Below are 12,879 nucleotides of genomic sequence, written 5' to 3' on the forward strand. Positions count from 1 at the left end.
GTCTGGAGTGTTGCGAGTGAGAGGTCCTGTAAGTATTCTGTGTAAGGTCTCACAAGACCCATATTTGTCAACAAGGCATTAAGAAGCAGGAGCGAGGGTTGGGGTGCTGAATAAAATGGGTGGTGACCTGGCAGTGTCACATAGTGGCCTTTATTTTCAATGATTACACACATACAAAAAATATATTTTATGGAAAATAAGTACTTCTCTCTTTTTTTAAGAATTTATGAAATATTTAATATTACTTTAGAACACATTTAGAAAACTTACACTCTAGTTAATCAAAATATAGATATTATTTAATTCAGAGATACAAAGGAACTGAGAACGTAGTGTTCTGAGCATCAAGAGGGGTAACATATTTAACATTCTATGTTGGAAGAAGGAGATCTGAAGAAAACGGCAAGCAAGAGTGATTTAGGTTTTAGGTGTTTGGACGTGGAGCAGGGTCGTGTTGGGTCATGCTTTGGGGGACGGAAGAACGAGAGGGGGGAGGGCGAGCGGGAGGGTGTCCGGGAGAATGGGGTGAGCATGCGAAAGGAAAGAGGGGAGAAGGAGAGGGATGGAGGGGAGAAAGGAAGGGGAAGTAGAATTCAGGGGAAAGGGGGCTGAAGTGGAATAGGGGTATAGAGCGGGGAAGAGGGGGGAGGAGTGAGGGCGAGAGTTTGGGGAGGATAATCGAGTGGTGCAAGGACGGGTTGGGTTAGAGTCGTGGGGGGCCGGGAGCAATGGAAGACGGCACTAATTGGGAGAATGAAGTTGGGGGATATGGGTGTTTGTGTCGAGTGCTTAAGATTGAGGTGACAAACATTACCTAATGTAGGAGGTGGAATGTATATGAGTAAGGGGTTCCTGGGAGGGGATGTTGTGCGAAAAGGTTGTTTATGTTGTGTTCGTTGTGCCGAAGGAATTAAAAAGATGGATGAAGGAAAGAGAGAAGGAGAAAGTGGAAATGTTAATAGAGCCGCACCTACTGCAAATCCACAGTACTAAAGTTAACTTGTTCACTGTATATATGTGTAAACGAGCCGATGCAGCTAACATGATACCAACCAGCATGCTATAAAAATCCACCTCCTAGCTCGTTTTTCATTGTCAGCCTAAAATTAACAGTGGCTTTTTGGCTCAGAACCTTACTTACCGAAGATAGGGGACTATAAAATGGAATGAAATTAGAAGCGAGATCGGGCGAAAGCGCTTTTAAAGGCACCGCCCGGGAGTGTGATGGAAGCGCCTCGCCAGGTGGTGATTCTGCGACGAGAGGGACGCGAGAGCTGTGTTGTTGGTCGTGTTATTATGACATAAGTTGAGTGTAGGAAAGAGCCCGCGACATTCAGCACAACAATACACAAAACAGTTTTGGAGAGAGCTGTGATTGAAAGTTCTCTGCAGCACAAAGGTAACGCAAACCCTGTCGAGTAATGAATCCTACTTTACATTGTAAAGAATATCAACAGTTGGGAACAGAGTGGACTTTTGCATCAAACAGTCACAAATATAACAGTATAGTTGCTAGGTAATTCAAATATTTGCATGGAATTTAGTACTCAGAGAAGGTCCCGCTTTGTCCATACCAACTATATTTGAGTGATTTTATAGTTTTACACAGCCGTCCAGCCTTACAGTTATTCCTTTTTCAATTATTCACACCGTAATATGACTCGACTCATGTTATTTCCCATCACAAATGATATGAATGAATGTATTGTTACTGTTTACAAAGTGACTGCACCTCTGAAACCAAGTCCCTATAACTCCACCAATTGCTTGGTATCTGTATTTCTCCATTGAGGGTCTGCCCCTGGACCCTCTCCCGATTACAGCACCTACTCTCCGCGCGGCATTGGTCACATATTATTTTCTTCATTTTGGACGTTATTTTTTGCCAATGCAAATTGTATTATTAAGTGTAGCTTTTTACTTTGTATATGATAGTGTCATTATGTGTGCCTTTAAATGTATACCAAAGTATTATATATGTGTTTCACAATTTTTTTAATATCAACTTATGAAGGAGTACCATAGATGAAAAGTGTTATTTTTTGTCATTCAATCCATTACAGACAAAGTTTACCTTGTACCATATGACTGCAACCCTTTCTGTAAATAAATTAGTAGTGAATATGTTAAGTGGAAGAGGAATAGTTTGTTTCATTTAACCATATGGTACATGGTAAACTTTACAAACAATGACCAACAAAATTTACTAGTTTTCACATGCAACATTTCTTCATTAGTTGACAGTAAGAAAGTTGTGTAATATGTAAATGAAACTGTGGTTTATATTTACTCAGTGACTGCACCAAGATAAGGAAATCCCTCTTCTTTCTTCTTTTATAGGGTTTTAGACTTCATATGTCTATATTCCCTGGATCTTGCCTCTTGGAATCTTCGCTGTCATTCAAGGGCTTTGATCCCTGTTTCATCTGATATTTATTATTCTTGAGCTTTGTATTAGGATAATACTTCTAGTACTTCTAAGCTGGAGGTTGATTTCCTCCTGTTATAAGTAGAGAGATATTTGGATTAGGTATTTTTGTCTTTTTAAATGCCTCAATTAATTTAGTTCTTTCAGAGTTGAATCTTGAACATTGTAATGTTAAGTGATAAATTGTTTCTTCTGGATGTTGGCACCCTCTGCAGTTTGGGTTAGTTTCTAAATTCAGTCTGTGTAGGTGTTTTTTCAGTCTTGTATATTTAGTCAGTATTCTTGTAAGACATGTATCTAATTTTCTGTTTTCTGGTTTAGATCATGGCTGTGGGGTGTTATCTTTGAGGTAATAGTTGATAGTTTTTTGCTTTTTATATAATTAAACCCTTGTTTTATTCCATATAATTCTGCTTCTGTGATAAGAGTATTTTTTGGTAATTTCCAAACTGGTGAGAGTTTTTGTTCTATATAGATTTCTCCTGATGTTGATTGAGGTTCTTTTATTTTTGATCCATCTGTGAATATCTTATGGTGGTTTTCATATTTTGAACTTTGTTACTAATTTATGGGAAAGATCCTACTAGGGTGGTGCTGGAGTTACATTCTGAGCGTCATTTATATATATATTGATTTTTAGTTTCAATGACTTTGAGTCCAGGAATTTTTATCTTTGTTGTAATTGAAATCCCTGATGTTTTTTTGTTATTAGTTCTTTAACTGGCATTTTTTTTTTTTTTTTCGAGTAATTTTACTAGCTTTATGCAAGCTAATTCATTTGTTCTGTCAGTTATTGAGGGTTTCTCTGTTAGGGCTTGGAGTGATATTATTGGAGTTGATTTAGAGCATCCTGTTGCTATTCTCAGGGCTGTTTTTTGTGTTGTTTATTTTTTGTTTAACATCAATATTATAAAACTTTATCAAGGATTTTCTTTTTGCTCCCCAGATATATAAGGATATTTTTTTTCATTATAATTATTCTGTTAATAGATTTTACTTTGATGTTTTCTATGTGTTTTGTCCATTTTAGTTTTGGTGAATCAAATATTAATCCCAGGATATTTTGACTATCAACAAATTCTAGTTCTACATTTTCTATTTTGATCTTTGGTAGCTGTACTATTCTTTTGTTTGTGAAATATAACAGCTTACTTTAGTTAAATTTATCTTTAGATCCCAGGTGTCTGCCCTTCCTTTTACTTGTTTTAAACCTCTTTCTGTATTATTTATGGCTTTGTTTAGGTATTTAGGAGTTTACTTCTGGGTATTGTTGTTATATCATCTCTGTATATTATTTTTTAAAATTCTGTCAATTTTAAATTGTTTATCATGATGTTGAAGAAAGCTGGGCTTAAAAGGGATCCTTGTGGAACACCACTCAATGTTGTTCCTTTTACAGAATTTTGGTTTCCTATTTTTATTTGAAATGTTCTTTATTTTAAAAAATGATGTACCCATTTTAATAAATTTCCTTTTATTCCCAGGTTAGCCATTTTTATTATTAGTGCATCATGATTTACTGTATCAAATGCTTTTGCTAGGTCTATGCATGCAACTAGAGTATATGTTTTATCTTTGATTGAATTAGTTATGTTTGACATTTTGTCATTGTCGATATTTTATTCAACTAATGAATCTATTGGATTTATAATTGCATTTTTAAAATCTTGTGGGTATTCTCCTATGGTCCAATAAGAATTTATTTGTTTTATTAGCATTTCTAAGATTTTAGGGGGAGAATTTTTGTAAAATTCATATTGAATTTCATCAAGTCCATATGCTTTGTTCTTTTTTTTGTATTTGTTGTAGCTAAAACTTTTTTTTGTGATCTATATATTTATTTCTAAATGTTTTTTTTTTTTTGTTCTTTCTTTGTTTTTTAGTTCTTCCCCTTTTGTTGTCTATTAACATTATTTTTCTAATTTTGTGCACAATTTTTTGGTATTCTACTTTAAATATTTCTAGTTTCGTTTCTCTTTCAGTGACTGGTTGGTCAATTAAAGGGTAATTAATTTGTCCTTTCTTTCCTGTTATCTTTTTAATAAGGTTCCTTTTTTTGTGGTGTTAAAATCTGTTGAATTGCAGAATTTTCCCCAAGATTCTCTTTTCTTTCTCTCTAATTTGTTTAGCTTCTGTTAATAGTTGTTTTATCTTCTAGATTTTCATTATTAGTTTGTTTTTTTTTCTATTTATTATAAGCTTTATTTCTTTTTCTTTTCCTGTGGCTTCATTCCACCATAGTTTTTGGGATTTGAAATTTTTATCATATTCTTCAAATTTGAAATATTTTTTTCCTATGTTTTCTATAAACAAATTTATATTTTTTTGTATCTGTATTATTTAGTTCTTTTTTTATATTTTATCTGCCCTTCATTATTGAACCATTTTTTTTTCTTTTGATTGAAGGGACTTTTGTACAGTGTTATCCCAAGGAAGTGGTCGCGTCCTGTGTTTGGTCCTGCATTGATTTCTAAGTGGCTTAGGGTTAAAGAAGCTAGAATTAGGTCTAGTGTTGATTGCTTTGCATTTTTAAGGTGTATTCTGGTGATTTGGCCAGGAGGAGTTGATAACGTTATATTGTTTTCTGCCGTTACTTTAAATAGACTTTTACCTGTTTTTATTTGGATTCCAATTTGTATGATGTGCATTGAAATTTCCTATTATTAATTTTGGGTCATTTATTTGTTCTGTATAAGCTGTCATTTTGGCTTAAGTTATTGCATGGATTATAAACCAATAAAATGTTCATCCAATTATTTTCATAATTAATCTTTATTCCCATGGCTTCTATTTTGTCTTTTAATCTGTCTATTATAATTTGTTCTGGTCTGTCATATCTTATAATTCTATAATTCTTAAAGTTAAAATTGTCTATTTTTCAGCCAGGTTTTGTATAATGTGAGTACATCTGGTTGTTGTTTGGTTAATAAGTGGTTTAGATCTATGCTTTTATTAAGGACTGATCTTGTGTTCCATAGAATTATCATATTCATAGAGTACTAACATGATTTTTTAAATATTGGGATTATTTCTTTTATTGCTTTGACTATTACTTCTATCATTGTTGTTTTTTTTTCTGAGATTATGTTGTTTATAATTTTTGTTATTATTGTTATTGTATTCTTTAATATTTCTGTCCATGAGATGTCTTCTTTATTTTTATTTTTCATTTCTTTCTGTGATTCTTTAGTTTTTAATGGAGTTGGAAGTGTCCAAGTTCTTGGGGAATCTTCAACATCTATTTGTTTGCTGTTATCTTTTCTAATTACATTTTGGCTAGATTCTTTACCTTCTGTTTGGGTTCTCTCTTTTGGTGTTCTAGTTAATTCTCACTGATTTTTGTTTGACTCTTAGCTCCTCTTCTTTTGTGGGGGTTTTCTGCCCTGCTGTTAGGTGTGGGCTTGGCTTAGGGTTAGGCCATGAGTCTGAGGTGTGTTGCTTTCCTTTTGTTGAGTGTGAGGTTGTCTGTATTTTCATTGTTTATGGGAATTTTTTTTTGGGTGTGATTTAGTGGTGGGGTTTGGGTGTGGTTTATGTTGGAGTTGTTGTGGTTTTGTTTTTCAAATCATGAAAGATTTCTCAATGTCTGTGTTATTGGGCACTATTTTCTGGGTATTTATTTGTTGTGCCATTCTGTATATTTTGCATCAATTTGTAATTGGTGGATGGTTCTCGAGGCAGTAAAAGCAGAAGGGGTTATTTATACAATGTTTGTAATCATGGTTAAACTGACTACACTTGCTGCATCTAGTTTTGTTTTTGCATGTTATGATTCTATGACCATATCAAAGACATAACATTTTGGGATTGGGAATATACTGTTGGACTTTATAAGGTGTATGTCCCATGGCAACTCTTTGTGGTAAAGTTCCTTTAAATGTTATTCTGAGTGATTTTGTTGAGCCATTTTTTGTATTTTCTTTATCTTTGATGATTTTGGTTAGTCAAGTTACTTCTATTATTTCATTGTAACCCAGCATTGATCTTGATTTGCCTTTTATTTCTTTGGGGTCTAATTCAATATCTACTGGATTTACTGTACTGCATGAACAGTCTATGTTTTTATTTGTGGTAGGCTGTTGGCAATTTATGTCCCAGTCACCTTATTTATTGATCTGATTTAAGGGTGGTAATTTTGTCAAATTCTTGACTTCAGATTTTGAATCCTTTCCTGTTCCAAGAACTCTTAGTGTGTCCTCTGCTATGTACTTTTGGAATGTTGATTTATTTAGTGCATCAGTTAACTTCATTGGGTAATTAAAGTTTGAAGTTTCTGATTCTCCTATTAAGTTGATTAGCACTACATGGTTATTTTGTCTTGCTGTTGTGTTGCCCGTCATAGGTGGTGGAAATTCTTCTGAGTTTCTTCCAGCTTCGTGTCTCCGGGCAAGTTTATGATCTGGGTTTTCTTCACTCACTGTCTTCTCTAGGCCTTCTATTTGTTTGTGATTCATAGTCCATTTCTTTTAAGATTCCAGGGTTTTCTCCTGGATCTGGGTTTAAATTTGCATCCATTTAATATTCTTAAACTTCACTTCACTCAAATTCAAGATTTTACATATTTACTCTATGGCAGCTTAAGCAAAAGTTGATAGGGAAAATCCAATGACACTCATAAAAGAGGAAAACAACACTTACTGATACATTAATTAACTAGATAATGCATTACAAATACCAAGTGGAGACTAAGTTCATGGCAATCAGGGGTGGGTGCAGGGGCAAAGCTCCCTGGTTAGGAAAGATTTTGGTTCATGTGGCCTTGTTTGTGGATTCCCAGTAGTGGTCCCAAGGTTATTGACTGGAGTAATAGGGACAGTCTCAGAGGGGGCTGTGTTATTGTTTGGAATACCTATAAAGGACATTTGCTGCAGAAAACCCCCAACCCCCCCAATTATTAGCCCCAGTAGTAGGGAAGGGTAAGAAGGGTACCAGGGAAATTTCAGGATTAAGTGTCACTACAATAGTAATATACAGAATGTTACACCATTGTCTAATGCAGGGGGCCATGCTAACTGTGACCACCCTCCTGCTGTTGACCAACCCCCTTCCTGGGAGATGCAGAATCCTCCACGTAGTCTGGCAGGATAGAATGCACAGCTGTCATGTGTGGTGAACGTGGCAAAATGGGGCATAGTAATTATAATTTACCAATCTGATAATTGGTTGATGACGATCTGGAGTATCCCCTATCCTAGTCAGTAGATCGTGCTAACTATATCACAGGTTAGCATACTACTACTCACAGTACATTCCTATGTGATTCCCTATTGCTCAGTCCTTCTGTACATATGTGTGGTATTCTTTATAGTGTTGGATGGGGAGCAGGGGGCAGTAGCCCCCTTTATAAGGGTTACATGGGGCACATTCTCTTTGCAATAGATATAAAAGTGTATGATATATGCAATTACCGGACATTCGTGGTGGATTCTCTTTTGCCCAGGGCGGGGGTTAGTGAGCTGCAGCCCTCCATTGTGGGGAGTGCAGGGGACATTGCCCCCTGTAGTTGACAGTATATTGACCAGTTTTATGTATTTTACCTATATTTACCCCACGATTTCCCTGGTACCTTTCATGCCCTCCCCTGCTATCAAAACCTAGATTGTGGTTATTGGGGTGTTTCCGCAGTATAATTTCTATATATATGGATAGTAGAGAGTGAAAGGAATCCATCAATACTGTTATCATTGTGATTGGTCATGCTGTGATTGGTCATGCCAAGGCAGTAACTCGTTTCCTGAACCATTTAGTTACAATGGAAAACAACAAAAACAGATTCAAGCGTATTACACTGTGAATAATTGGAACAATAAATGAAAATTGCAAGGTTGGATGGCTGTGTGAAAAAAAAGACAGGTATGATAATACCTTTGTAAAGTAGATAGTGTCTTAGAAAAAGCAAAACAAACATTATTAGGTCAAAGTATTGTGTAGTTAACTGCATGCAAGTAAAAAAAAAAAAAAAAAATGTGTGCTTACAAAGTGTGCTTATAATATATATTTACAAATTTTGTTTACTGTGCAGTATCAAGTACTACACTGAACACAAAATTCATAACTCTGTTAAGCTATTTAGTTTTTTATTACTATATATGGTTAAAGTATATTAAAAGACTACTGGCCAGGGATAAACAAATAGAAAGGGGTCTAGGGCAGAGCCAGTGTAAATAAAAATATGAAGTACATGATTTTGATGTACATTATCCGCTCACTCACATGGCTACCCACATGGGTAGCAATCGTAATTGCCTCCATGCCTCATGGTTAAGGTCTACAATCATCTGCGACATATATTCTGGTAGGATGGAGCTTGGACTGTTTCCTTGTTTGATAAGAAGAAACCAAAAGATGTATTTGATCTTAAACCTTCTGGTTGTGTTGTCAATAGAGTATTCACACATGACCTTATAATACAAGAACTAGCTTGTGTCTCCCTCAGATGGTCAGATTGAACAATACCCCAGACAGTAAGCAAGGGATATAAGTCTAATTTTCATTGGTTATCTTTTGTCTTGGATTAATTTTTTTCCTGATTCTTTTCTATACATATGCATATTAGTTTAAACAGAAGTGCATTTATCAGTTGAAAAAGCTGCTACAAATATCATATTTCTGTGTCAAATAATTGCTCTTAGTTTGCACAAATAGTGTAGTAGATGAAAAGTGTTTATATATATATATATATATATATATATATATATATATTATATACATGTATTTATTTATTTATTTGTTTATATATTTATTTATTTATTTTTTATTTATTTATCTATTTATTTATTTTTTTGCCAGAATAATTGGAAAAATATGATAATGATTATATACAGACATCATAGATTCTGAATTTGTTCTTGTACAATATTGCGAAGGCTAAGGGAGCCCATGAGTTGAGAAAGGGAACTATATAACATTAATTTTAGAAATTAATCTTCAAGCCCACAGACTGGAGAGTTGAAAGTGATCAGTCTTCTTGCTAAGGGAAGCAAACTACTTTTCCAAGTATTCTGTCAAGATAAAGATTACAGGTCATCTGATGTTTGTGCCTCACAGTTTGCATAGCTTTGAGCTGTTCTGTTCTACTCAAAAACTTTTTAAGCATCTTATGACAAAATATAACATGTTAACTGTATCATTATTAGCCAGAAGAATATAAATGTTTTCCTTTTTTTAAAAAGTTTTAGATTTTTGAATACTGAATATCCTGGATCTATATCTCATATTTTCTTTCTGTAATGGAAGTTATCAAATAATGACAGCAATTTTAACCACTGCAGAAATGCCATCATATGATAGTTAAAATTGTCTTTTTATTAATGCTTCTGTTAACTTGATTTTGTGGGAGCTTAATTTGGGCATTGGAGTGCTAAATGTTCAATTGCTTCTTCTTGGTATTGGCACCAGCTGCTTAATGGATCGCCTTCCATTTTCTGTTTGTGTAGGTGCTCTTGTATTTTATTTTTAGTCTCCTTAAGCAAAAGTCCAGTTTTGTTTATTGCCATCTTCTTATTCAGATAATTGGTTTGGGCAATAGTTTTGTGTGACTTAAATTCTTACTAATTATTTTTCCCCAAACTTTTTCTTTGCTTTGGTCTTGATTTGTTATTCCATTTGATTGCTTTGCAGCAAGGTCTGTTATTTCATTGCCATTGATCCTGCAAGGGATGGGATCCATTGCACTGGAATGTTTTGGTTATTTGATAATTCAGTATTTGAGGATAAGTTGTTGCATCCCATATGGGATTTGTTTACGGGTTTTGGGTTTGTGATTTTCTGTTGATAATTTACCTGTTTGTTGCTCTAAATTTATTTCAACCTTTGTTATGTAATCAACAATTCTGCTTCTCTACTCTTTGTATTCAGTGATAGTTTCCAGATTCTTATGAACTGTGTGTATTGGAAATATGTAGATGCAGAGATCGATCTAGGTTCTTTCATTTTGGTACAGCCCTGAATATTTTATGGTAAATTTCTGTAGGATGTATTTTTTGTTGTTTGGAACTAGTTCTGGATTATCTGATTAAGCAGATTTTTGGAAAGCAATCCATAATGTATTGAGAAATGGTGAGCAGTGATGGTATTAAGGTTTTGTTTTTACACAATGTTTTTTATTATATATACTTTGTTTACAGATATAATCTTTATGGTTTATATGTAATCTTTCCCAGTTTAATTTTGGTGCATTAACTCTAGGGTCTAGAATATCATGACTGTAAATTTCATATCCAAATCATATATATCTACTTGAGCTGCTCTGTGAGTGCATCAAACAGTTGTTCACTTGTTTAACCTTCTTGTATCATTGAGAAGGATCACCCATCCAAATCAAGCATAAGCCATATTATTTATTGCAAGATCATATATGCCTCAGCCAAAATGATAGAGAGCAGGGAAATTCACTGCGGTGTGCCCCGTGCTGACTGTGTCTTCATGGCAGGGAAAATAGCTGTCTTTTAACCTAAGGACTATGGAACTAAGTAATGTCCCCTGTAATTTTTTGAACTTTGTTACATACAGCTCCACATGTGCGGCAAGAGTAGACATCCTTCAACATCTATATGGGATGAATGTGTGGCTTCTTTGATCTCAGGTCGTAATTCTCTAGGAATAACAATTCTCTCTCCTATGAACATTAATGTTTTCTGTAAAGAATACTCATCTCTATTATTATAGTATGGTAATAACTGACACGCCACATTCTCTCTACTACCAAACCATCCTTCTGCAGTTCACTCTAATAAATTCATTATTTTATCATCTAATGTTGATCTTTGAATCTTTTGCAATCTTATAGGCTGTATGGGTACAAGTAATAACATATTAATCTTTTCAAATTCTTGTCCCTCTCCATTTTCTGAAAAATAATTCCTGGACAAGTAATTTGCAACCTGCATATCTTTTCTGGCTGATACTCTACTTCAATTCATATTGAAATGTGCTCAACAACATTCCTTGCAATCTATGTGGTGCTTGATCAAGTGGTTTCTTCATTATAGTCTGTAAGAGCTTATAGTCACTAATGATTTTGGTAAACCTTCCAAAAGTATATTGATGAAATTTCTTGAGTGCAAAAACTAGCTAACATTTCTTTCTCTATTTGAGCATATCTTGTTTCGGTCAGAGTTAGAGCTCATCTAGAATAACATAATGGTTTGCCTTCTTGCAATAAAACTGCACCACATCCTTTCTGACTTGTATCACACTGAATTGTTAAAGGTTTGTTTGGGTCATAATATGCCAGCATTGGTGTACTTGTCAATAACTCCTTAATCTATGAAAAAGCTTTTACTTTCTCTGGTCCCCATTGCCATTGTACATCTTTAGTTGTTAGTCTCCGCAAGGGTTCCATTGTATCCGGTAATCTTGGCAAATATCTAGCTAGATGATTAATCATTCCTGATAACCTCTGCATTTTTATAACATTGGCTGGTGGCTTTCACAATTGATGTCACCTTATCATGAACTTCTCAATGTAGTTTTGCTCTTATTCAGAATTATTCCTATATATATACTCTTCTTCAACAATTTACACATGTTGTTTTCATGATCATTATTTGCATCTTCTTGATTATCACCAATACCATATATTAAAATGTCATCTGCAACACATACTGCTCCATTCAGACTTTCCAAAGCATTGTTCAGGCGTTTCTGCAAAATCTCACTACTCACATTGAGACCAAATGGTAATCTCAACCACCTATATCTGCCTATGGGAGTCTGGAATGTTGTTTGACAACTGGACTCTTTGTCTAGTGCATAATGCCAATAACCATTTTTAGGATCAAACTTTGAAAATACTCTTTTGCCTTTGACAAATTTGGCACTACATCATCAGTAATTGGTAATGGGTGCAATTTTCTTTTCAGTGCTTTATTCAGTGCTTGTGGGTCAATACAAATCCTTATTTCACCACTCTTCTTAGAGCTAGTTACCATTCTATTTACATAGTCAGTCAGTTCATCTGCTTTAGTGATTACTTTGTCTTTCTCCATTTGATTTAATTAGTTAATTACTTTTTGCTTTATACTAACTGGTACTCTACATAATTCACAGTAACAGGAATGTGTCTTGCATCTACAGTTAAACAAATTTCATCAGGCAAAGTTCCTAATCTTTCTGAAAATATATCATCATATTTAGACAACACATCATCTGTAGAACTAATATTCTCATAATTCATCTTGATGAGATCCATCTGCTAACATACTCTCTTACCTAAAATTGGTGTGAAATCTTGTTCTTCTACAATAAAGTTAACAGAATATCTCTTTCCATTACTGCAGTTATTTACATCTATTCTACATTCTCCTAATGGAAAAATCTTTGTAGACTTCCACATACACAAAACTGCATCTGTCTTCTTCAGATTTTTCTTAGGTAACAACTTTCTTGGAATTACATTTATACTAGCACCCGAATCAAATTGGAATTGTACACTGTTAGATCCTACTTTG

At 34.3% G+C, this 12,879-nt stretch overlaps 1 protein-coding gene across 7 annotated transcripts in view; it reads left to right on the top strand.

Annotated features, from left to right (window-relative positions):
* The first annotated feature begins 685 nt into the window (after positions 1-685).
* The window catches only part of LOC125035175 (transcription factor GAGA-like), a 58,157-nt gene continuing 45,963 nt past the window's right edge, over positions 686-12,879 (top strand). For 6 of the 7 annotated variants that reach the window (XM_047627399.1, XM_047627397.1, XM_047627396.1 and 3 more), the window contains exon 1: positions 686-800. In XM_047627399.1, the coding sequence (XP_047483355.1) occupies positions 729-800 (72 nt within the window). In that variant the 5' untranslated portion in view covers positions 686-728. Of the gene's footprint in view, positions 801-823; positions 1,400-12,879 lie in introns of those variants that run through there. The other variant, XM_047627398.1, reaches the window with a different exon arrangement.

The sequence above is a fragment of the Penaeus chinensis genome, chromosome 19 (genome assembly GCF_019202785.1).
Source record: "Penaeus chinensis breed Huanghai No. 1 chromosome 19, ASM1920278v2, whole genome shotgun sequence".
Taxonomy (NCBI): Eukaryota; Metazoa; Arthropoda; class Malacostraca; order Decapoda; family Penaeidae; genus Penaeus; species Penaeus chinensis.